Source organism: Salmo salar, chromosome ssa28 (genome assembly GCF_905237065.1).
Source record: "Salmo salar chromosome ssa28, Ssal_v3.1, whole genome shotgun sequence".
Taxonomy (NCBI): Eukaryota; Metazoa; Chordata; class Actinopteri; order Salmoniformes; family Salmonidae; genus Salmo; species Salmo salar.
Window position 1 is genome coordinate 39,459,916 of NC_059469.1, and position 27,500 is coordinate 39,487,415.

General features: G+C 47.7%; 1 protein-coding gene across 1 annotated transcript in view; it reads right to left on the reverse strand.

Moving 5' to 3' along the window:
• LOC106591118 (serine palmitoyltransferase 3) overlaps positions 1–27,500 on the reverse strand; it is a 103,934-nt gene that overhangs the window by 12,849 nt on the left and 63,585 nt on the right. Inside the window, exon 8 of the mRNA XM_045710244.1 lies at positions 9,680–9,899. Within this exon, the coding sequence (XP_045566200.1) occupies positions 9,680–9,899 (220 nt within the window). The remainder of the gene's footprint in view (positions 1–9,679; positions 9,900–27,500) is intronic.

Genomic DNA, 27,500 nt, shown 5'->3' on the forward strand with positions numbered 1-27,500 from the left:
ATATCTACTGGGTGAAATACCACAGTGATCCATCACAGCAACAAGATGAACTCCCATATCTACTGGGTGAAATACCACAGTGATCCATCACAGCAACAAGATGAACTCCCATATCTACTGGGTGAAATACCACAGTGATCCATCACAGCAACAAGATGAACTCCCATATCTACTGGGTGAAATACCACAGTGATCCATCACAGCAACAAGATGAACTCCCATATCTACTGGGTGAAATACCACAGTGATCCATCACAGCAACAAGATGAACTCCCATATCTACTGGGTGAAATACCACAGTGATCCATCACAGCAACAAGATGAACTCCCATATCTACTGGGTGAAATACCACAGTGATCCATCACAGCAACAAGATGAACTCCCATATCTACTGGGTGAAATACCACAGTGATCCATCACAGCAGAAAGATGAACTCCCATATCTACTGGGTGAAATACCACAGTGATCCATCACAGCAGAAAGATGAACTCCCATATCTACTGGGTGAAATACCACAGTGATCCATCACAGCAACAAGATAAACTCCCATATCTACTGGGTGAAATACCACAGTGATCCATCACAGCAGAAAGATAAACTCCCATATCTACTGGGTGAAATACCACAGTGATCCATCACAGCAGAAAGATGAACTCCCATATCTACTGGGTGAAATACCACAGTGATCCATCACAGCAGAAAGATGAACTCCCATATCTACTGGGTGAAATACCACAGTGATCCATCACAGCAACAAGATGAACTCCCATTTCTACTGGGTGAAATATGTTGTAGATGTTCTCTACCATTCGGACATCAGATTTGCCACCAACGCTCCTTATAGGACACATCACTGCACTCTATACCCCTCTGTAAACTGGTCATCTCTGTTTACCCGTCGCAAGACCCACTGGTTGATGCTTATTTATAAAACCCTCTTAGGTCTCACTCCCCCCTATCCGAGATATCTACTGCAGCCCTCATCCTCCACATACAACACCCGTTCTGCCAGTCACATTCTGTTAAAGGTCCCCAAAGCACACACATCCCTGGGTCGCTCCTCTTTTCAGTTCGCTGCAGCTAGCGACTGGAACGAGCTGCAACAAACACTCAAACTGGACAGTTTTATCTCCATCTCTTCATTCAAAGACTCAATCATGGACTCTCTTACTGACAGTTGTGGCTGCTTTGCGTGATGTATTGTTGTCTCTACCTTCTTGACCTTTGTGCTGTTGTCTGTGCCCAATAATGTTTGTACCATGTTTTGTGTTGCTACCATGTTGTTGTCATGTTGTGTTTCTACCATGTTGTGTTTCTACCATGCTGTGTTGTCATGTTGTGTTTCTACCATGTTGTTGCATGTTGTGTTTCTACCATGTTGTATCGCTACCATGCTGTGTTTCTACCATGCTGTGTTTCTACCATGCTGTGTTTCTACCATGTTGTGACTCTACCATGCTGTGTTTCTACCATGCTGTGTTTCTACCATGTTGTGTTTCTACCATGCTGTGTTCCTACCATGCTGTGTTTCTACCATGTTGTTGTCATGTTGTGCTCCTACCATGCTGTGTTCCTACCATGCTGTGTTTCTACCATGTTGTTGTCATGTTGTGTTCCTACCATGCTGTGTTTCTACCATGCTGTGTTCCTACCATGCTGTGTTTCTACCATGTTGTTGCCATGCTGTGTTTCTACCATGTTGTTGCCATGCTGTGTTTCTACCATGCTGTGTTTCTACCGTCCTGTGTTTCTACCATGTTGTGTTTCTACCATGCTGTGTTTCTACCATGCTGTGTTTCTACCATGTTGTGGTTCTACCATGCTGTGGTTCTACCATGCTGTGGTTCTACCATGCTGTGGTTCTACCATGTTGTGTTTCTACCATGCTGTTGTCACGTTGTGTTTCTACCATGCTGTGTTTCCACCATGCTGTGTTTCTACCATGTTCTGTAGTCATGTTGTGCTGCTACCATGTTGTTCCTACCATGCTGTGTTTCTACCATGCTGTGTTTCTACCATGCTGTGTTTCTACCATGTTGTGTTTCTACCATGTTGTGTTTCTACCATGCTGTGTTTCTACCATGCTGTGTTTCTACCATGCTGTGTTTCTACCATGCTGTGTTTCTACCATGTTGTGTTTCTACCATGCTGTGTTTCTACCATGCTGTGTTTCTACCATGCTGTGTTACTACCATGTTGTGTTTCTACCATGTTGTGTTTCTACCATGCTGTGTTTCTACCATGTTGTGTTTCTACCATGCTGTTGTCATGTTGTGTTTCTACCATGCTGTGTTTCTACCATGCTTTGTTTCTACCATGCTGTGTTGTCATGTGTTGCTGCCATGCTGTGTTGTTGTCTTATGTCTCTCTTTATGTAGTGTTGTGTTGTCTCTCTCTTTATGTCGTGTTTTGTTTGTCTCTCTTGTCGTGATGTGTGTTTTGTCCTACATTTTTATTTAATTTATTTTTATTTTTAATCCCAGCTCCCGTCCCCGCAGGAGGCCTTTTGCCTTTTGGTAGGCCGTCATTGTAAATAAGAATTTGTTCTTAAATGACTTGCCTAGTTAAATACATTAAATATAAAAAGACCAGAACTCCCATATCTACTGGGTGAAATACCACAGTGATCCATCACAGCAGCAAGATAAACTCCCATATCTACTGGGTGAAATACCACAGTGATCCATCACAGCAACAAGTTGAACTCCCATATCTACTGGGTGAAATACCACAGTGATCCATCACAGCAACAAGATGAACTCCCATATCTACTGGGTGAAATACCACAGTGATCCATCACAGCAACAAGATGAACTCCCATATCTACTGGGTGAAATACCACAGTGATCCATCACAGCAACAAGATAAACTCCCATATCTACTGGGTGAAATACCACAGTGTTCCATCACAGCAGAAAGATGAACTCCCATATCTACTGGGTGAAATACCACAGTGATCCATCACAGCAGAAAGATGAACTCCCATATCTACTGGGTGAAATACCACAGTGATCCATCACAGCAGCAAGATTTGTGACCTGTTGTCACAAGAAAAGGGCAACCAGTGAAGAACAAACACCATTGTAAATATAACCCATATTTATGCTTATTTACCTTTTGTACTTTAACATTGTTACAACACTGTATATATACATAATTATGACATTTGAAATGTCTCTATTTGTTTGGAACTTTTGTGAGTGTAATGTTTAATGTTCATTTTTTATTGTTTATTTCATTTTTTGGTTTATTATCTATTTGACTTGCTTTGGCGATGTTAACATATGTTTCCTATGCATATAAAGCCCTTTGAATTGAGTGAGTGAGAGAGACGGTATGTACAGTTCCTTCAGAAAGTATTCACACCCCTTGACTTTTTTCAATGTTTTGTTTTTACAAAGTGGGATTAAAATAGATTAAATTGTAATTTTTTTTGTCAATGATCTACACAAAATACTCTATAATATGTAAGTGGAAGACAAACTCTAACATTGGTAAAAAAAAAATAATAAAAATGCATGAAAAATAAACCCCTAATATCTAGATTAGTATTCAACGCTCTGAGTCAATACATGTTAGAATCACCTTTGGCAGCGATTACAGCTGCGAGTCTTTCTGGGTAAGTCTCTAAGAGCTTTCCACATCTGGATTGTGCAACATTCGGCCATTATTCTTTTCTAAATTCTTCAAGCTCTGTCAAATTGGTTGTTGATCATTGCTAGACAACCATTTTCAGGTCTTGCCACAGATTGTCAAGCAGATTTAAGTCAAAACTGTAACTCGGCCACTCTGTCTTCTTGGTAATCAACTCCAGTGTGTATTTGGCCTTGTGTTTTAGGTTTTTGTCCTGCTGAAAGGTGAATTCATCTCCCAGTGTCTGGTGGAAAGCAGACTGAACCAGGTTTTCCTCTAGGATTTTGCATGTGGTTAACTCCATTCTGTTTCTTTTTTATCCTGAAAAACTCCCCAGTCCTTAACGATTACAAGCATACCCATAACATGATGCAGCCACCAATATGCTTGAAAACATGGAGAGTGGCACTCAATAATGTGTTGTATTGGATTTGCCCCAAACATAACACTTAACTACAATGTTGTTGATCCATCGTTAGTTTTCTACCATCACAGCCATTAAACTCTTAACAGTTTTTGGGTATAGCCGCTACTCTTCCTGGGGTCCACACAAAACATGAAACATGACATAGTACAGAACATTAGTAGACAAGAACAGCTCGAGGACAAAACGACATTTAAAAACGGCACACAGATCCTAGATATCAATAAATGCACACAAAATATCTCGGTCGAATTAGAGGAGAGGCGTTGCTTTATCCGGGTTTTTTTTAATCAGGTTTGCTGTTAATTTGATCTGAAACGGAGTTCCGTGTAATACTGGCTCTATATAATACTGCACGCTTTCTTGAATTTGTTCTGGATTTGGGGACTGTGAAAAGACCCCTGGTGGCATGTCTAGCGGTGTAAGTGTGTGTGTGTGTGTCAGAGCTGTGTGTGTAAGTTGACTATGCAAACAATTTGGGATTTTCAACACATTAATGTTTCTTATAAAAAGAAGAAGTGATGCAGTCAGTCTCTTATCAACTCTCAGCCAATAGGCCCTGGGTCTGAACCCCGCCCTGTGCAACTGGGTCCTGGAATTCGTGACGGGCCACCCGTAGGTGGTGAAGGTAGGAAACAACACCTCCACTTCGCTGATCCTCAACAGAGGGGCCCCACAAGGGTACGTGTGCAGCCCCCTCCTGTACTCAATCTGAAATGGTCCACCCGAGCCATTGCCTGTTCACCCCGCTATCATCCAGAAGGCGAGGTCAGTACAGGTACATCAAAACTGGGACCGAGAGACTGAAAAACAGCTTCTATCTCAAGGCCATCAGACTGTTAAATAGCCATCACAGGCCGGCCTCCACCCAGTACCCTGCCCTGAACTTAGTCACTGTCACTAGCCGGCCTCCACCCAGTACCCTGCCCTGAACTTAGTCACTGTCACTAGCCGGCCTCCACCCAGTACCCTGCCCTGAACTTAGTCACTGTCACTAGCCGGCTACCACCCAGTTACTCAACCCTGCACCTTAGAGGCTGCTGCCCTATGTACATAGACATGGAATCACTGGTCACTTTAATAATGTTTACCTACTGCTTTACTCATCTCATATGTATATACTGTATTCTATTCTACTGTATTTTAGTCTATTTAATTCGAGATTGCTCGTCCTAATATTTATATATTTCTTAATTCCATTCTTTTACTTTTAGATGTGTGTGTATTGTTGTGAATTGTTAGATACTACTGCACTGTTGGAGCTAGAAACACAAGCATTTCGCTACACCCACAAAAACATGTCTAAATATGTGTATGTGACTAATAACATTTGATAGTCTGTTGTTAATTTGTCTACAGAGAAGTAGCATTGTATATTGTCACACAACATTAAAAAAAAAAAAAAAGTTTTCCCGTGAGCTGGAAGCTGATAGGTCTGATAGGTCAACTGATAGGAAGCTGATAGGTCAACCAAGGCCGCTTGACCAATCGTGCGTAGCGGAATGATTTTGTCTTCCCTTCTAGGCCTGAGGACCAAGACTTTCCTCTAGCCTCAGATTAAAGATATGACAGATATAGGAGTGGCTGTAGAGTCAGCTACCATCCTCAGTAACTTTCCATCTAAGTTATCAATGCCAGGAGGTTTGTCATTATTGATCGATAACAATACTTTTTCCACCACTCCCAAACTAACTTTACAAAATTCAAACTGGAAATGCTTTTCTTTTTATGCATGAATACCATGGCTCACTGTTCGTCGTTGGCATTTCCTGCTTAAGTTTGCCCACAAAGTAAAATAATTGGCAACATCAAATGGTTTTGTGATGAATAAGCCATAATTTCAAGACATCTGATTCGATGAAAGATGGGAGTTGAATTTGTCTTGTCACGGCTGTTCAAAGGATCGGACCAAAATGCAGCGTGTTTGTAGTTCCACATATTTATTTATTCCGTGAAACTAAATGCAATACACTAAATACTTGAAACACAAAAAAACAACAAACCGTGACGCAGAGAAGAAAACACACTACTCAAAAGATAATCACCCACAAAAACAGGTGGGGAAAAACATCAACATAAATATGACCTCCAATTAGAGGTAACGAGGATCAGCTGCCTCCAATTGGAGATCAACCCAAACAACACCAACATAGAAATAGACAAAACTAGAACTAAAACATAGAAATAGACAACATAGAAAAACCACCCAAAACACCCCGTCATGCCCTGACCTACTCTACTATAGAAAATGACCCTTTACAAGGGTCAGGAAGTGACATTTCTGCTCATAATTTCATTTAAAGTACTCCAAAGTTTATTTGAAATTTTTTTGTTGTTGAGTTAAGTCACATAATTTCTCAGTTTGCAGTAAGTCAGCCAGTCAGATGTGCAGCCAGACTTATGAGCCACTCATTTTGCCCCCATCTCTTTCAACCATACCGTTTTTCCAATTCCTCATCAATCCATGGAGCCTTAACAGTTCTAACAGTCAGTTTCTTAACAGGTTCATGTTTATCAATAATTGGAAGAAGCAATTTCATAAATTCATTAAGTGTAGCGTCTGGATGCTCCTCATTAATCACATCAGAACAACAAATATTTTTAACATCATCCACATAAGAGTCACAGCAAAATCTTTTGTATGATCTCTTATAAACTATTTTAGGCCCAGCTGTTGGAACTTTACCTTTCCTGGATATAGCCACTATATTGTGATCACTGCGTCCAATGGGTACGGATACAGCTTCAGAACAAAGTTCTACAGTATTAGTAGAAATGTGATCGATACATGTGGATGATCTTGTTCCTGTAGTGTTTTGTAAACACCCTGGTAGGTTGAATAATAACCTGAACCAGATTACAGGCACTGGTTACAATGAGAAGATTCCTGTTGAGGGGACAGCTTGATGAAAACCAGTCAATATTCAAATCCCCAAGAAAGCAGACCTCTCTGTTTACATCACATACACTCTCCGGGCAACACGTCCGAAATACAGCCCACATCTGGGGAGTGTAGTGTGGACCGACGTCACTCACACACAGAAGAGTTTTTGGGGAGTGTGGACCGACGTTTGAGTTCGAGTGTCTGACTCATTTTGAGACTCATAGCTAGCCTCCTAGCCTACCCACTGGAGGGAAAATGAGAGTGAATTGTCACTGGTTCCTTTGATAAATCACTTCATTCTTAATAAAGCCTTTGATAAACAACCAAATTATGGCAGTGTGTTTCTCTCTCTCCCTCCTTCCCTCCCTCTCCCTCCCTCTGCACTGCCAGCTTTATTAAATACTATTAGAGACCAGGGCCAACTATTAGAGTCCAGGGCCAACTATTAGAGCCCAGGGCCAACTATTAGAGTCCAGGGCCAACTATTAGAGTCCAGGGCCAACTATTAGAGGCCAGGGCCCACTATTGGAGGCCAGGGCCAACTATTAGAGACCAGGGCCCACTATTAGAGGCCAGGGCCAACTATTAGAGACCAGGGCCAACTATTAGAGTCCAGGGCCAACTATTAGAGACCAGGGCCCACTATTAGAGGTCAGGGCCCACTATTAGAGGCCAGGGCCAACTATTAGAGACCAGGGCCCACTATTAGAGGCCAGGGCCCACTATTAGAGTCCAGGGCCCACTATTAGAGTCCAGGGCCATCTATTAGAGACCAGGGCCAACTATTAGAGTCCAGGGCCACCTATTAGAGTCCAGGGCCAACTATTAGAAACCAGGGCCCACTATTAGAGTCCAGGGCTAACTATTAGAGGCAGGGCCAACTATTAGAGACCAGGGCCACCTATTAGAGTCCAGGGCCAACTATTAGAGACCTGGGCCCACTATTAGAGGCCAGGGCCAACTATTAGAGGCCAGGGCCAACTATTAGAGGCCAGGGCCATCTATTAGAGTCCAGGGCCAACTATTAGAGGCCAGGGCCAACTATTAGAGGCCAGGGCCAACTATTAGAGGCCAGGGCCAACTATTAGAGACCAGGGCCACCTATTAGAGGCCAGGGCCCACTATTAGAGGCCAGGGCCCACTATTAGAGTCCAGGGCCATCTATTAGAGGCCAGGGCCAACTATTAGAGTCCAGGGCCAACTATTAGAGTCCAGGGCCCACTATTAGAGGCCAGGGCCCACTATTAGAGGCCAGGGCCCACTATTAGAGTCCAGGGCCATCTATTAGAGGCCAGGGCCCACTATTAGAGGCCAGGGCCAACTATTAGAGACCAGGGCCCACTATTAGAGGCCAGGGCCAACTATTAGAGACCAGGGCCCACTATTAGAGGACAGGGCCAACTATTAGAGACCAGGGCCCACTACTCTCTAAAAGTCTCTCTATCAACCTCTCTTTCCCTCTGCCTTTCTTTCTACACCTCTTCTCTTTCCCTGTCTGTATAGCTCTCTCTCTCTCTCTCTCTCTCTGTGTAATTAAAACAGCATGGCTTCCTTCGTTTCGTTCCGTTCCTCTAATCAACTGCCGACTGCCACTCAGATGTGGTTATGTACTGAAGTGCAGCTTTTAATGGAGTTATAATGGAGAAGGCCCTCAGAGAGAGAGAAGGGAACATTTGTTGGACACATGGGAGGGCTGAGGGAGAACAGGGACCGGTGTGGGGGAGAACAGGGGACGCGGTGTGGGGGAGAAACGGGGACGCGGTGTGGGGGAGAAACGGGGACGCGGTGTGGGGGGAGAACAGGGACGCGGTGTGGGGGAGAACAGGGGACGCGGTGTGGGGGAGAACAGGGGACTGGTGTGGGGGAGAAACGGGGACGCGGTGTGGGGGAGAAACGGGGACGCGGTGTGGGGGAGAACAGGGGACGCGGTGTGGGGGAGAAACAGGGGACTGGTGTGGGGGAGAAACGGGGACGCGGTGTGGGGGAGAAACGGGGACGCGGTGTGGGGGGAGAACAGGGACGCGGTGTGGGGGAGAACAAGGGACGCGGTGTGGGGGAGAAACAGGGGACTGGTGTGGGGGAGAAACGGGGACGCGGTGTGGGGGAGAAACGGGGACGCGGTGTGGGGGAGAACAGGGACCGGTGTGGGGGAGAATAGGGGACGCGGTGTGGGGGAGAAACAGGGGACGCGGTGTGGGGGAGAAACGGGGACGCGGTGTGGGGGAGAACAGGGACTGGTGTGGGGAGACAAAGGGACCGGTGTGGGGAGAAACGGGGACGCGGTGTGGGGGAGAAAAAGGGGACTGGTGTGGGGGAGAAACGGGGACGCGGTGTGGGGAGAAACGGGGACGCGGTGTGGGGGAGAACAGGGACCGGTGTGGGGGAGAAACGGGGACGCGGTGTGGGGGAGAACAGGGACTGGTGTGGGGGAGACAAAGGGACCGGTGTGGGGGAGAAACGGGGACGCGGTGTGGGGGAGAAAAAGGGGACTGGTGTGGGGGAGAAACGGGGACGCGGTGTGGGGGAGAACAGGGACTGGTGTGGGGGAGAAACGGGGACGCGGTGTGGGGGAGAAATGTTCAAACTGTGTGAGCAGGAAGTGGTTAGCAGGAAGTGTTAGCAGGAAGTGAGTAGATACACCTGTCATGCAGGTGGGGGGGGGGGGAAGCAGCAGAAATACATATCTGGGGTAATGAACAAGCACCAGGAGAAGAGGCATGGGGTTAAAGAACGTACCTTCTTCCCAGCTATGTATCCTCCTGCAGCTCCGAAGCTCTTGGTGAACGTTCCCATCATGACGTCAATGTCCGAGGGGTCCAGCCCGAACAGTTCGGTCACACCCCGACCTGTCGGTCCCACCGCCCCGATACTGTGAGCCTCGTCCAGATACAGGTAGGCCTTGTACTTCTTCTTCAGGGCTACGATGTCCGGCAGACGCACCACAGACCCCTCCATACTGTGGTAGCCAGAGAAGGGAGAAGGATACAGTGGTTTATCTACAATTCAAAGCACACTTAACCAGCGTGGTTACCACAGCGTTCTGCAGTGATACGCCATCCCATCTGGTTTGGGCTTAGTGGGACTATCATTTGTTTTTCAACAGGACAATGACCCAACACACCTCCAGGCTGTGTAAGGGCTATTTGACCAAGAAGGAGAGTGATGGAGTGCTGCATCAGATGACCTGACCTCCACAATCACCCGACCTCAACTCAATTGAGATGGTTTGGGATGAGTTGGACCGCGGAGTGATGGAAAAGCAGCTAACAAGTGCTCAGCATATGTTCGGAACTCCTTCAAGACTGTTGGAAAAGCATTCCAGATTAAGCTGGTTGAGAGAATGCCAAGAGTGTGCAACGCTGTCATCAAGGCAAAGGGTGGCTATTTGAAGAATCTCAAACATAAAATATATTTAGATTTTTTTAGCATTTTACTACATGATTCCATATGTGTTATTTCATAGTTTTGATGTCTTCACTTTTATTCTACAATGTAGAAAATAGTAAAAATATAGAAAAACCCTTGAATGAGTAGGTGTTCTACACTTTTGACTGTTACTGTACATTTATACGGACTCTACAGACCTATACACCCACTCACATACAAGCTGCTGCTACTCTGTTTATCTTCTATCCTGATGCCTAGTCACCTGTCCCCTATACATATCTACCTCCATCACTCCAGTATCCCTGTCTCCTTCGCCCTATACATATCTACCTCCATCACTCCAGTATCCCTGTCCCCTTCCCCCTATACATATCTACCTCCATCACTCCAGTATCCCTGTCCCCTTCCCCCTATACATATCTACCTCCATCACTCCAGTATCCCTGCACATTGTTAATATGGTACTGACCCTGTATATAGTCACCTTACCCCTATATATACACAGTTGAAGTTGGAAGTTTACATACTCTTAGGTTGGAGTCATTAAAACTCGTTTTTCAACAACTCCACACATTTCTTGTTATCAAACTATAGTTTTGGCAAGTCGGTCAGGACATCTACTTTGTGCATGACACAAGTTATTTTCCAACAACTGTTTACAGACAGATTATTTCACTTATAATTCACTGTATCACAATTCCAGTGGAAGTTTACATACACTAAGTAGACTGTGCCTTTAAACATCTTGGAACATTCCAGAAAATGATGTCATGGCTTTATCAAATCAACTTTTATTGGTCACATTCACATGGTTAGCAGATGTTAATGCGAGTGTAGCGAAATGCTTGTGCTTCTAGTTCCGACCATGCAGTAATATCTAACAAGTAATCTAACAATTCCACAACAACTACCTAATATACACACACAAGTGTATAGGAATGAATAAGAATATGTACATATAAATATATGGATGAGCGATGGCCGAACGGCATAGGCAAGATGCAGTAGATGGTATAGAGTACAGTATATACATATGAGATGAGTAATGTAGGGTATGTAAACATTATATAAAGTGGCATTGTTTAAAGTGATTAATGATACATTTATTACATCCAATTTTTTATTGTTAAAGTGGCTAGAGAGTTAACTTCACTAGGATAGGGGGCAGCATTCGGAATTTTGGATGAAAAGCGTGCCCAAACTAAACTGCCTGCTACTCAGGCTCAGAAGCTAGGATATGCATATAATTGGTAGATTTGGATAGAAAACACTCTAAAGTTTCCAAAACTGTTAAAATAATGTCCGTGAGTATGGCAGGAAAAAACCTGAGACAAATCCAACCAGGAAGTGGGAAATCTGAGGTTTGTAGTTTTTAAAAGTGATTGCCTATCCAATATCCTGTGTCTGTGGGGTCAGATTGTACTTCCTAAGGCTTCCAGTAGATGTCAACAGTCTTTAGAAGTTGTTTCAGGCTTGTATTTTGAAAGGGGATCGAATAAGAGCTGTTTCAACAAGTGGTCAATCTGAAAGCCTTTAGTTTTAATCACACGCGCAGCCATGAGCGCGACGCTCGTTCTCTTTCCTTTCTAATGACATCGGAATTGTCCGGTTGGAATATTATTGAAGATTTATGATAAAAACATTCTAAAGATTGATTATATACATCGTTTGACATGTTTCTACTAACTTTAATGGAACTTTTTGGACTTTTCGTCTGGACTTTGTGCCCGCGCTTTGTGCATTTGGATTACTGGACTAAACGGAGGTATTTGGACATAAAGATGAACTTTATCGAACAAAACAAACATTTATTGTCTAACATGGAGTCCTGGGAGTGCCATCAGAGGAAGATCATGAAAAATAAGTGATTAACTTTAATGCTATTTCTGACTTTTGTACCTGCTGCGTTTTGGTCTCATCACTACGACAACTGTGACATTTAATGCTATTTCTGACTATTTCTGACTATTTCTGACTTTTCTCCTTGGTTGGAAAATGGCTGTATGGTTTTCTGTGGCTAGGCGCTGACCTAACAATCACATGGTGTGCTTTCGCCGTAAAGCCTTTTTGAAATCGGACACAGCGGCTGGATTAACAAGAAGTTTATCTTTAATTCTATGTATAATACTTGTATCTTTCATCAATGTTTATGATGAGTATTTCTGTAATTTGATGTGGCTCTCTGTCACGATTCCTACCGACGGTGGCGCCCCCTCCTGCTCGGGTGGCGCTCGGCGGTCGTCGTCACCGGCCTATTAGCTACCACCGATTCCCTTTTTGTTTTTCCCTTTTTTTATGTTTTCTCACCTGCCCTGAGTTAGGCAATTAAGAGGGCTATTTAGTTCAGCTGGCCCGCACCCTATTGTGCGGGATTGTTTTTCTGTGTGTCGACTGCGTTTGTTCGACTGTGCTTGTCTATTGTATTTTTCCGTGTTGTTGGGAGACCTTTTATTTTTGTACTGGTGGTTCCATTAAAATTACCACACAGTGTTCGCTGCTTCCTGCGCTTCTTTCCGCCACACTACAGACAAGACGTTACAGAATCCCGCACCACCCAGAAGGAGCATGGAATCAGCGGGAGCAGCGGGCACTCCACTACCCTCAATGGAGGAACGTGTCCAGCACAATACATCGGTCCTGCATCGCATCGGATCCGCCATGGACCAGATGATGGAGAGGATGGACCGATGGGAGAGGAGTGGTATCCTCTCTCCACCTACACCCCCCCCGATACAACCATCTCCTCCTCCTACGACGTCTGGCTCTGGCGCGCTTCGCCTGGCACTCCCGAGGGAGTACGATGGGACGGCGGCTGGGTGCAAGGGGTTTCTTCTCCAGCTAGAGTTGTACCTGGACACCGTCAGACCGGCTCCTACAGGAGAGGAGAGCGTGAGTGCCCTCGTTTCCTGCCTGACGGGCCGAGCTCTGGAGTGGGCTAATGCGGTCTGGAACGCTACAGACTCGGCGAGGGACCACTACCCAGAGTTCACCGTGAACGGTTGTTCCACCTCAGGCAGGAGACGAGGAGCGCTCAAGACTTCGCGCTGGAGTTTAGGACCTTGGCTGCTGGAGCGGGGTGGAATGACAGGGCCCTCATAGACCACTACCGGTGTAGTCTCCGGGCGGACGTCCGCAGGGAGCTGGCCTGTAGGGACACCAATCTATCCCTGGACGAACTCATTGACATGTCCATACGGTTGGACAATTTGCTGGCTGCCCGCGGGCGTTCGGAGAGGGTCCTGCCCGTTCCACCCCCACCCCTACCCCTATGGAGGTAAGGGGGGGCCGTGCCAAGGGGCACCGGAGGAGGTGGCTCCTCCTGCACCAGCTGTGGTTGGAGAGGACACACGGCCGACCGGTGCTGGAGGAGCCAGTCTGGGAGTCGAGAAGGCAGGCAGAACACTTCTCGGTCACCTCAGGTGAGTCAGCACCAGATTCGCCCAGAACCCCCTGTTGGTCATGTGTTTTTGCCTGTTTCATTTTCTAAATTTTTTCCCTCTTCCCAGCATAGGGCGCTAGTCGATTCAGGCGCAGCTGGGAACTTTATGGACCGTGGACTTGCCATTAAGCTGGGCATTCCACGGGTGCCGATAGATTCCCCCTTCCCCGTGCACTCCTTAGATAGCCGACCATTAGGGTCAGGGCTAGTCAGGGAGTCTACGGTGCCGCTGGACATGGTAACGCTGGGGAATCATAAGGAAAGCATTAACTTTTTCCTTATTGATTCACCTGCGTTTCCAGTGGTGCTGGGGGTCCCCTGGCTGGCTGGTCACAATCCCCTCATTTCATGGAAACAGGGGGTTCTCCAGGGGTGGTCGGAGGAGTGTTCAGGGAGGTGTCTAGGAGTTTCCATAGGTGCCACATCGGTGGAGAGTCCAGACCAGGTGTCCACCGTGCGCATTCCCCCTGAATACGCCGATTTGGCGATCGCTTTTTGTAAAAAGAGAGCGACTAAATTACCACCTCATCGACAAGGGGATTGTGCGATAGATCTCCAGGTTAACGCTGCGCTTCCCAGGAGTCACGTGTACCCCTTGTCACAAGAGGAGATGGTCGGCTATGGAGACATACGTCACGGAATCCTTGGGACAGGGGTACATTCGGCCCTCCATCTCACCCGCTTCCTCGAGTTTCTTTTTTGTGAAGAAAAAGGAGGGAGGTCTGCGTCCGTGCATTGATTATAGAGGTCTAAACGCGATCACGGTGGGGTTTAGTTACCCACTACCTCTTATCGCTACGGCGGTGGAATCATTTCACGGAGCACAGTTCTTCACAAAATTGGATCTCAGGAGCGCGTATAACCTGGTGCGTATCAAGAAGGGAGATGAGTGGAAAACCGCCTTTAGTACCACATCAGGCCATTATGAGTACCTCGTCATGCCGTATGGGTTGAAAAATGCTCCAGCCGTCTTTCAATCCTTTGTTGACGAGATTCTCAGGGACCTGCACGGGCAGGGCGTGATTGTCTATATCGATGACATTCTGATATATTCCGCCACCCGCTCCGCGCATGTGTCCCTGGTGCGCAAGGTGCTTGGTAGACTGCTGGAGCATGACCTATACGTTAAGGCTGAGAAGTGTGAGTTTTTCAAACGAGCCGTCTCCTTTCTGGGTTATCGCATTTCCACCACGGGGTGGTGATGGAGTGTGACCGCGTTAAGGCCGTGCGTAATTGGCCGACTCCAACCACGGTGAAGGAAGTGCAGCGGTTCTTGGGCTTTGCCAACTACTACCGGAGGTTTATCCGGGGTTTGGCCAGGTAGCGGCTCCCATTACCTCACTGCTGAAGGGGGGGCCGGCGCGTTTGAGATGGTCGACGGAGGCGGACGGAGCCTTCAAGAAGTTGAAGACCCTGTTCACCGACGCGCCCGTGTTGGCGCACCCGGACCCGTCTTTAGCGTTCGTAGTAGAGGTGGACGCATCCGAGGCTGGGGTGGGTGCCGTGCTATCACAGCGCTCGGGTGCGCCACCGAAACTCCGCCCCTGCGCTTTCTTCTCAGGGAAGCTCAGTTCGGCGGAGCGTAACTACGATGTGGGGGACAGGGAGTTGCTAGCGGTAGTCAAAGCCTTGAGGGTGTGGCGACACTGGCTTGAGGGGGCTAAGCACCCCTTTCTCATCTGGACCGACCACCGAAACCTGGAGTACATCCGGGCAGCGAGGAGACTGAATCCACGTCAGGCAAGGTGGGCCATGTTCTTCGCCCGGTTTAGGTTTACCATCTCATATAGACCGGGTTCCCTTAATACTAAAGCCGACGCGCTGTCCCGTCTGTATGACACGGATGACCGCCCCATCGATCCAACTCCCATCATTCCAGCGTCTAGGCTGGTGGCACCAGTGGTGTGGGAGGTGGACGCGGACATCGAGCGGGCACTGGTGTTGGAACCTGCGCCTGCGCAGGTGCCCGTGGGGCGCATGTATGTGCCGCTCGATGTTCGCGATCGGTTGATTCGGTGGGCGCACACGCTACCTGCGGCGGGTCATCCTGGTGTAGAGAGGACAGTGCGGAGTCTAAGGGGGAAGTATTGGTGGCCCACCTTGGCTAAGGACGTGAGGTCATATGTCTCTTCCTGTTCGGTGTGTGCCCAGAGTAAGGCTCCTAGGCATTTACCGAGATTGAAGTTACAGCCCCTCCCCGTTCCGCAACGGCCATGGTCGCACCTGTCTATTGACTTCCTGACAGATCTTCCCCCCTCTCAGGGGAACACTGCGATTCTGGTGGTTGTGGATCGGTTTTCTAAGTCCTGCCGTCTCCTCCCCTTGCCCGGTCTCCCTACGGCCCTGCAGACTGTGGAGGCCCTATTTACCCACGTCTTCCGGCACTACGGGGTGCCGGAGGATATTGTCTCTGATCGGGGTTCCCAGTTCACATCCAGGGTCTGGAAGGCGTTTATGGAGCGGCTGGGGGTCTCGGTCAGTTTAACCTCCGATTATCACCCCGAGAGCAATGGGCAGGCGGAGAGGGTGAACCAGGAGGTGGGCAGGTTCCTGAGGTCGTATTGCCGGGACCGGCCAGGGGAGTGGGCGAGGTATATTCCTTGGGCAGAGTTAGCCCAGAACTCACTTCGCCACTCCTCTACTAACATGTCACCCTTCCAGTGTGTGCTAGGGTACCAGCCGGTCCTGGCCCCATGGCACCAGAGCCAGACCGAGGCTCCTGCGGTGGAGGGCTGGGTTCAGCACTCCAAGGAGACCTGGAAAGCAGTACAGGACTCACTGAAGGAGGCCAGTGCTAGGCAGAAAAGGAGTGCTGACCGCCACCGCAGTGAGGCGCCGGTGTTCGCACCGGGTGACAGGGTCTGGCTCTCGACCCGGAACCTGTCTCTCCGCGTGCCCTGCCGGAAGCTGGGGCCGCAGTGTGTGGGGCCCTTCAAAGTCCTGAGGAGGATAAACGAGGTGTGTTATCGGTTGCAACTCCCTTCCTATTACCGTATTAACCCCTCGTTTCATGCGTCTCTCCTCAGGCCGGTGGTGGCTGGTCCCCTACAAGAAGATGAGGTGCCGGAGGTCCCTCCACCCCCCCTGGACATCGGGGGGTCCCCGGCGTACAGCGTAAGGGCCATTCTGGACTCGAGACGCCGGGCGGGGGGCCTGCAGTACCTTGTGGACTGGGAGGGGTACGGTCCGGAGGAGAGGTGCTGGGTGCCGGCGGAGGACGTCTTGGACCCATCCATGTTGAAGGAGTTCCACCGCCTCCGTCCGGATCGCCCTGCGCCTCGTCCTCCGGGTCGGCCTCGAGGCCGGTGTCGGCGTGCTGCAGGGGCCGCGCGTCAGTAGGGGGGTACTGTCACGATTCCTACCGACGGTGGCGCCCCCTCCTGCTCGGGTGGCGCTCGGCGGTCGTCGTCACCGGCCTATTAGCTACCACCGATTCCCTTTTTGTTTTTCCCTTTTTTTATGTTTTCTCACCTGCCCTGAGTTAGGCATTTAAGAGGGCTATTTAGTTCAGCTGGCCCGCACCCTATTGTGCGGGATTGTTTTTCTGTGTGTCGACTGCGTTTGTTCGACTGTGCTTGTCTATTGTATTTTTCCGTGTTGTTGGGAGACCTTTTATTTTTGTACTGGTGGTTCCATTAAAATTACCACACAGTGTTCGCTGCTTCCTGCGCTTCTTTCCGCCACACTACAGACAAGACGTTACACTCTCTGCAATTTCACCAGATGTTTGTTTGAGACAATGCATTTCTGAACATAACGCGCCAATAAAGATTAACTTTATCAAACAAACCAAACATTTATTGTCTAACATGGAGTCCTGGGAGTGCCATCCGGTGAAGATCAAAGGTTAGTGATTAATTTTAACTCTATTTCTGACTTTTGTGACACCTCTCCTTCTTTGGAAAATGGCTGTATGGTTTTCTGTGGCTAGGCGCTGACCTAACATAATCGCATGGTGTGCTTTCGCCATAAAGCCTTTTTGAAATCGGACACTGTGGCTGGATTAACAAGAAGTTTATCTTTAAAATGATGTATAATACTTGTATGTTTGATGAATTTTAATTATGAGATTTCTGTTGTTTGAATTTGGCGCTCTGCAATTTCACTGGCTGTTGGCGAGGTGGGACGCTCACGTCCCAAATGATCCCAGAGAGGTTAAGTCAGTATGTTGGCAGCAGCCACTCAATGTTAGTGATAGCTGTTTAACAGTCTGATGGCCTTGAGATAGAAGCTGTTTTTCAGTCTCTCGGTCCCAGCTTTGATGCCCCTGTACTGACCTCGCCTTCTGGATGATAGCGGGGTGAACAGGCAGTGGCTTGGGTGGTTGTTGTCCTTGATGATCTTTTTGGCCTTCCTGTGACATCGGGTGGTGTAGGTGTCCTGGAGGGAAGGTAGTTTGCCCCCGGTGATGCGTTGTGCAGTCCTCACTACCCTCTGGAGAGCCTTATGGTTGTGGGCGGGGCAGTTGCCGTACCAGGCGGTGATACAGCCTGACAGGATGCTCTCGATTGTGCATCTGTAAAAGTTTGTGAGTGTTTTTGGTGACAAGCCACATTTCTTCAGCCTCCTGAGGTTGAAGAGGCGCTGTTGCGCTGTGAAGAAGGCGCTGTTGCGCCTTCTTCACCACGCTGTCTGTGTGGATGGACCATTTCAGTTTGTCCATGATGTGTACGCCGAGGAACTTAAAACTCTCCACCCTCTCCACTACTGTCCCGTCAATGTGGATAGGGGGGTGCTCCCTCTGCTGTTTCCTGAAGTCCACAATCATCTCCTTTGTTTTGTTGACGTTGAGTGTGAGGGTATTTTCCTGACACCACACTCCGAGGGCCCTCACCTCCTCCCTGTAGGCCGTCTCGTCGTTGTTGGTAATCAAGCCTACCACTGTAGTGTCGTCTGCAAACTTGATGATTGAGTTTGAGGTGTGCATGGCCACGCAGTCGTGGGTGAACAGGGAGTACAGGAGAGGGCTGAGAACGCACCCTTGTGGGGCCCCAGTGTTGAGGATCAGCGGGGTGGAGATGTTGTTTCCTACCCTCACCACCTGGGGGCGGCCCGTCAAAAAGTCCAGGACCCAATTGCACAGGGCGGGGTTGAGACCCAGGGTGTCGAGCTTAATGATGAGTTTGGAGGGTACTATGGTGTTAAATGCTGAGCTGTAGCCGATGAACAGCATTCTTACATTGGTAGTCGTCTTGTCCAGATGGGTTAGGGCAGTGTGCAGTGTGATTGCTATTGTGGCGTCTGTGGACCTATTGGGGCGGTAAGTAAATTGGAGTGGGTATAGGGTGTCAGGTAGGGTGGAGGTGATATGATCCTTGACTAGGCTCTCAAAGCACTTCATGATGACGGAAGTGAGTGCTAGAAGCTTCTGATAGGCTAATTGACATCATTTGAGTCAATTGGATGTGTACCTGAGGGTGGATCTCAAGGCCTACGTTAACACTCAGTGCCTCTTTGCTTGACATCATGGGAAAATCAAAATAAATCCGCCAAGACCTCAGAAAAAAAATTGTAGACCTCCATGAGTCTGGTCCACGAGTCTGGTTCATCCTTGGGAGTAATTTCCAAATGCCTGAAGGTACCACGTTCATCTGTACAAACAATAGTGCGCAAGTATAAACACCATGGGACCACACAGCCGTCATATCGCTCAGGAAGGAGATGCGTTCTGTCTCCTAGGGATGAACGTACTTTGGTGTGAAAAGTTCAAATCAATTCAAGAACAAAAGCAAAGGACCTTGTGAAGATGCTGGAGGAAACAGGTACAAAAGTATCTATATCCACAGTAAAACAAGTCCTATATCGACATAACCTGAAAGGCCGCTCAGCAAGGAAGAAGCCACTGCTTTAAAACCGCCATAAAAAAGCCAGACTACGGTTTGCAACTGCACATGGGGACAAAGATTGTACTTTCTGGAGAAATGTCCTCTGGTTGATGAAACAAAAATAGAACTGTTTGGCCATAATGACCATCGTTATGTTTGGAGGAAAAAAGGGGGAGGTTTGCAAGCCAAAGAACACCATCCCAACCGTGAAGCACGGGGGTGGCTGCATCATGTTGTGGGGGTGCTTTGCTGCAGGAGGGACTGGTGCACATCACAAAATAGATTGCATCATGAGGATGGAAAATTATGTGGATATATTGAAGCAACATCTCAAGACATCAGTCAGGAAGTTAAAGCTTGGTCGCAAATGGGTCTTCCAAATGGACAATGACCACAAGCATACTTCCAAAGTTGTGGCAAAATGACTTAAGGACAACAAAGTAAAAGGTATTGGAGTGGCCATCACAAAGCCCTGACCTCATTCCTATAGAAAATGTGTGGGCAGAACTGAAAAAGTGTGTGCGAGCAAGGAGGCCTACAAAGCTGACTCAGTTACACCAGCTCTGTCAGGAGGAATGGGCCAAAATTCACCCAACTTATTGTGGGAAGCTTGTAGAAGGCTACCGGAAATGTTTGACCCAAGAAACAATTTAAAGGCAATGCTACCAAATACTAATTGAGTGTATGTAAACTTCTGACCCACTGGGAATGTGATGAAAGAAATAAAAGCTGAAATAAATCATTCTCAACAATTATTCGGACATTTCACATTCTTAAAATAAAGTGGTGATCCTAACTGACCTAAAACAGGGGATTTTACTACTATTAAATGTCAGGAATTGTGAAAAACTGAGTTTAAATATATTTTGCTAAGGTGTATGTAAACTTCCGACTTCAACTGTATCTACCTCCATCACTCCAGTATCCCTGTACATTGTTAATATGGTACTGGTACTGACCCTGTATATAGTATGATTACCCCTATACATATCTACCTCCATCACTCCAGTATCCCTGTCTCCTTCCCCCTATACATATCTACCTCCATCACTCCAGTATCCCTGTCCCCTTCCCCCCTATACATATCTACCTCCATCACTCCAGTATCCCTGTCCCCTTCCCCCTATACATATCTACCTCCATCACTCCAGTATCCCTGTCCCCTTCCCCCTATACATATCTACCTCCATCACTCCAGTATCCCTGTCACCTTCCCCCTATACATATCTACCTCCATCACTCCAGTATCCCTGTCACCTATACATATCTACCTCCATCACTCCAGTATCCCTGTCTCCTTCCCCCTATACATATCTACCTCCATCACTCCAGTATCCCTGTCTCCTTCCCCCTATACATATCTACCTCCATCACTCCAGTATCCCCGTCCCCTATACATATCTACCTCCATCACTCCAGTATCCCTGTCTCCTTCCCCCTATACATATCTACCTCCATCACTCCAGTATCCCTGTCCCCTTCCCCCCTATACATATCTACCTCCATCACTCCAGTATCCCTGTCTCCTTCCCCCTATACATATCTACCTCCATCACTCCAGTATCCCTGTCCCCTTCCCCCTATACATATCTACCTCCATCACTCCAGTATCCCTATCCCCTTACCCCTATACATATCTACCTCCATCACTCCAGTATCCCTGTCCCCTTCCCCCTATACATATCTACCTCCATCACTCCAGTATCCCTGTCCCCTTCCCCCTATACATATCTACCTCCATCACTCCAGTATCCCTGTCCCCTTCCCCCTATACATATCTACCTCCATCACTCCAGTATCCCTGTCCCCTTCCCCCTATATATATCTACCTCCATCACTCCAGTATCCCTGTCCCCTATACATATCTACCTCCATCACTCCAGTATCCCTGTCTCCTTCCCCCTATACATATCTACCTCCATCACTCCAGTATCCCTGTCTCCTTCCCCCCTATACATATCTACCTCCATCACTCCAGTATCCCTGTCCCCTTCCCCCTATACATATCTACCTCCATCACTCCAGTATCCCTGTCTCCTATACATATCTACCTCCATCACTCCAGTATCCCTGTCCCCTTCCCCTATACATATCTACCTCCATCACTCCAGTATCCCTGTCCCCTTCCCCTATACATATCTACCTCCATCACTCCAGTATCCCTGTCCCCTTCCCCCTATACATACCTACCTCCATCACTCCAGTATCCCTGTCTCCTTCCCCCTATACATATCTACCTCCATCACTCCAGTATCCCTGTCCCCTTCCCCTATACATATCTACCTCCATCACTCCAGTATCCCTGTCTCCTTCCCCCTATACATATCTACCTCCATCACTCCAGTATCCCTGTCCCCTTCCCCCTATACATACCTACCTCCATCACTCCAGTATCCCTATCCCCTTCCCCCTATACATATCTACCTCCATCACTCCAGTATCCCTGTCCCTTATACATATCTACCTCCATCACTCCAGTATCCCTGTCCCCTATACATATCTACCTCCATCACTCCAGTATCCCTGTCCCCTTCCCCCTATACATATCTACCTCCATCACTCCAGTATCCCTGTCTCCTTCCCCCTATACATATCTACCTCCATCACTCCAGTATCCCTGTCCCCTTCCACCGCCTCCGTCCGGATCGCCCTGCGCCTCGTCCTCCGGGTCGGCCTCGAGGCCGGTGTCGGCGTGCTGCAGGGGCCGCGCGTCAGTAGGGGGGTACTGTCACGATTCCTACCGACGGTGGCGCCCCCTCCTGCTCGGGTGGCGCTCGGCGGTCGTCGTCACCGGCCTATTAGCTACCACCGATTCCCTTTTTGTTTTTCCCTTTTTTTATGTTTTCTCACCTGCCCTGAGTTAGGCATTTAAGAGGGCTATTTAGTTCAGCTGGCCCGCACCCTATTGTGCGGGATTGTTTTTCTGTGTGTCGACTGCGTTTGTTCGACTGTGCTTGTCTATTGTATTTTTCCGTGTTGTTGGGAGACCTTTTATTTTTGTACTGGTGGTTCCATTAAAATTACCACACAGTGTTCGCTGCTTCCTGCGCTTCTTTCCGCCACACTACAGACAAGACGTTACACTCTCTGCAATTTCACCAGATGTTTGTTTGAGACAATGCATTTCTGAACATAACGCGCCAATAAAGATTAACTTTATCAAACAAACCAAACATTTATTGTCTAACATGGAGTCCTGGGAGTGCCATCCGGTGAAGATCAAAGGTTAGTGATTAATTTTAACTCTATTTCTGACTTTTGTGACACCTCTCCTTCTTTGGAAAATGGCTGTATGGTTTTCTGTGGCTAGGCGCTGACCTAACATAATCGCATGGTGTGCTTTCGCCATAAAGCCTTTTTGAAATCGGACACTGTGGCTGGATTAACAAGAAGTTTATCTTTAAAATGATGTATAATACTTGTATGTTTGATGAATTTTAATTATGAGATTTCTGTTGTTTGAATTTGGCGCTCTGCAATTTCACTGGCTGTTGGCGAGGTGGGACGCTCACGTCCCAAATGATCCCAGAGAGGTTAAGTCAGTATGTTGGCAGCAGCCACTCAATGTTAGTGATAGCTGTTTAACAGTCTGATGGCCTTGAGATAGAAGCTGTTTTTCAGTCTCTCGGTCCCAGCTTTGATGCCCCTGTACTGACCTCGCCTTCTGGATGATAGCGGGGTGAACAGGCAGTGGCTTGGGTGGTTGTTGTCCTTGATGATCTTTTTGGCCTTCCTGTGACATCGGGTGGTGTAGGTGTCCTGGAGGGAAGGTAGTTTGCCCCCGGTGATGCGTTGTGCAGTCCTCACTACCCTCTGGAGAGCCTTATGGTTGTGGGCGGGGCAGTTGCCGTACCAGGCGGTGATACAGCCTGACAGGATGCTCTCGATTGTGCATCTGTAAAAGTTTGTGAGTGTTTTTGGTGACAAGCCACATTTCTTCAGCCTCCTGAGGTTGAAGAGGCGCTGTTGCGCTGTGAAGAAGGCGCTGTTGCGCCTTCTTCACCACGCTGTCTGTGTGGATGGACCATTTCAGTTTGTCCATGATGTGTACGCCGAGGAACTTAAAACTCTCCACCCTCTCCACTACTGTCCCGTCAATGTGGATAGGGGGGTGCTCCCTCTGCTGTTTCCTGAAGTCCACAATCATCTCCTTTGTTTTGTTGACGTTGAGTGTGAGGGTATTTTCCTGACACCACACTCCGAGGGCCCTCACCTCCTCCCCTGTAGGCCGTCTCGTCGTTGTTGGTAATCAAGCCTACCACTGTAGTGTCGTCTGCAAACTTGATGATTGAGTTTGAGGTGTGCATGGCCACGCAGTCGTGGGTGAACAGGGAGTACAGGAGAGGGCTGAGAACGCACCCTTGTGGGGCCCCAGTGTTGAGGATCAGCGGGGTGGAGATGTTGTTTCCTACCCTCACCACCTGGGGGCGGCCCGTCAAAAAGTCCAGGACCCAATTGCACAGGGCGGGGTTGAGACCCAGGGTGTCGAGCTTAATGATGAGTTTGGAGGGTACTATGGTGTTAAATGCTGAGCTGTAGCCGATGAACAGCATTCTTACATTGGTAGTCGTCTTGTCCAGATGGGTTAGGGCAGTGTGCAGTGTGATTGCTATTGTGGCGTCTGTGGACCTATTGGGGCGGTAAGTAAATTGGAGTGGGTATAGGGTGTCAGGTAGGGTGGAGGTGATATGATCCTTGACTAGGCTCTCAAAGCACTTCATGATGACGGAAGTGAGTGCTAGAAGCTTCTGATAGGCTAATTGACATCATTTGAGTCAATTGGATGTGTACCTGAGGGTGGATCTCAAGGCCTACGTTAACACTCAGTGCCTCTTTGCTTGACATCATGGGAAAATCAAAATAAATCCGCCAAGACCTCAGAAAAAAAATTGTAGACCTCCATGAGTCTGGTCCACGAGTCTGGTTCATCCTTGGGAGTAATTTCCAAATGCCTGAAGGTACCACGTTCATCTGTACAAACAATAGTGCGCAAGTATAAACACCATGGGACCACACAGCCGTCATATCGCTCAGGAAGGAGATGCGTTCTGTCTCCTAGGGATGAACGTACTTTGGTGTGAAAAGTTCAAATCAATTCAAGAACAAAAGCAAAGGACCTTGTGAAGATGCTGGAGGAAACAGGTACAAAAGTATCTATATCCACAGTAAAACAAGTCCTATATCGACATAACCTGAAAGGCCGCTCAGCAAGGAAGAAGCCACTGCTTTAAAACCGCCATAAAAAAGCCAGACTACGGTTTGCAACTGCACATGGGGACAAAGATTGTACTTTCTGGAGAAATGTCCTCTGGTTGATGAAACAAAAATAGAACTGTTTGGCCATAATGACCATCGTTATGTTTGGAGGAAAAAAGGGGGAGGTTTGCAAGCCAAAGAACACCATCCCAACCGTGAAGCACGGGGGTGGCTGCATCATGTTGTGGGGGTGCTTTGCTGCAGGAGGGACTGGTGCACATCACAAAATAGATTGCATCATGAGGATGGAAAATTATGTGGATATATTGAAGCAACATCTCAAGACATCAGTCAGGAAGTTAAAGCTTGGTCGCAAATGGGTCTTCCAAATGGACAATGACCACAAGCATACTTCCAAAGTTGTGGCAAAATGACTTAAGGACAACAAAGTAAAAGGTATTGGAGTGGCCATCACAAAGCCCTGACCTCATTCCTATAGAAAATGTGTGGGCAGAACTGAAAAAGTGTGTGCGAGCAAGGAGGCCTACAAAGCTGACTCAGTTACACCAGCTCTGTCAGGAGGAATGGGCCAAAATTCACCCAACTTATTGTGGGAAGCTTGTAGAAGGCTACCGGAAATGTTTGACCCAAGAAACAATTTAAAGGCAATGCTACCAAATACTAATTGAGTGTATGTAAACTTCTGACCCACTGGGAATGTGATGAAAGAAATAAAAGCTGAAATAAATCATTCTCAACAATTATTCGGACATTTCACATTCTTAAAATAAAGTGGTGATCCTAACTGACCTAAAACAGGGGATTTTACTACTATTAAATGTCAGGAATTGTGAAAAACTGAGTTTAAATATATTTTGCTAAGGTGTATGTAAACTTCCGACTTCAACTGTATCTACCTCCATCACTCCAGTATCCCTGTACATTGTTAATATGGTACTGGTACTGACCCTGTATATAGTATGATTACCCCTATACATATCTACCTCCATCACTCCAGTATCCCTGTCTCCTTCCCCCTATACATATCTACCTCCATCACTCCAGTATCCCTGTCCCCTTCCCCCTATACATATCTACCTCCATCACTCCAGTATCCCTGTCCCCTTCCCCCTATACATATCTACCTCCATCACTCCAGTATCCCTGTCCCCTTCCCCCTATACATATCTACCTCCATCACTCCAGTATCCCTGTCACCTTCCCCCCTATACATATCTACCTCCATCACTCCAGTATCCCTGTCACCTATACATATCTACCTCCATCACTCCAGTATCCCTGTCTCCTTCCCCCTATACATATCTACCTCCATCACTCCAGTATCCCTGTCTCCTTCCCCCTATACATATCTACCTCCATCACTCCAGTATCCCCGTCCCCTATACATATCTACCTCCATCACTCCAGTATCCCTGTCTCCTTCCCCCTATACATATCTACCTCCATCACTCCAGTATCCCTGTCCCCTTCCCCCTATACATATCTACCTCCATCACTCCAGTATCCCTGTCTCCTTCCCCCTATACATATCTACCTCCATCACTCCAGTATCCCTGTCCCCTTCCCCCTATACATATCTACCTCCATCACTCCAGTATCCCTATCCCCTTACCCCTATACATATCTACCTCCATCACTCCAGTATCCCTGTCCCCTTCCCCCTATACATATCTACCTCCATCACTCCAGTATCCCTGTCCCCTTCCCCCTATACATATCTACCTCCATCACTCCAGTATCCCTGTCCCCTTCCCCCTATACATATCTACCTCCATCACTCCAGTATCCCTGTCCCCTTCCCCTATATATATCTACCTCCATCACTCCAGTATCCCTGTCCCCTATACATATCTACCTCCATCACTCCAGTATCCCTGTCTCCTTCCCCCTATACATATCTACCTCCATCACTCCAGTATCCCTGTCTCCTTCCCCCTATACATATCTACCTCCATCACTCCAGTATCCCTGTCCCCTTCCCCCTATACATATCTACCTCCATCACTCCAGTATCCCTGTCTCCTATACATATCTACCTCCATCACTCCAGTATCCCTGTCCCCTTCCCCTATACATATCTACCTCCATCACTCCAGTATCCCTGTCCCCTTCCCCTATACATATCTACCTCCATCACTCCAGTATCCCTGTCCCCTTCCCCCTATACATACCTACCTCCATCACTCCAGTATCCCTGTCTCCTTCCCCCTATACATATCTACCTCCATCACTCCAGTATCCCTGTCCCCTTCCCCTATACATATCTACCTCCATCACTCCAGTATCCCTGTCTCCTTCCCCCTATACATATCTACCTCCATCACTCCAGTATCCCTGTCCCCTTCCCCCTATACATACCTACCTCCATCACTCCAGTATCCCTATCCCCTTCCCCCTATACATATCTACCTCCATCACTCCAGTATCCCTGTCCCTTATACATATCTACCTCCATCACTCCAGTATCCCTGTCCCCTATACATATCTACCTCCATCACTCCAGTATCCCTGTCCCCTTCCCCCTATACATATCTACCTCCATCACTCCAGTATCCCTGTCTCCTTCCCCCTATACATATCTACCTCCATCACTCCAGTATCCCTGTCCCCTTCCCCCTATACATATCTACCTCCATCACTCCAGTATCCCTGTCTCCTTCCCCCCTATACATATCTACCTCCATCACTC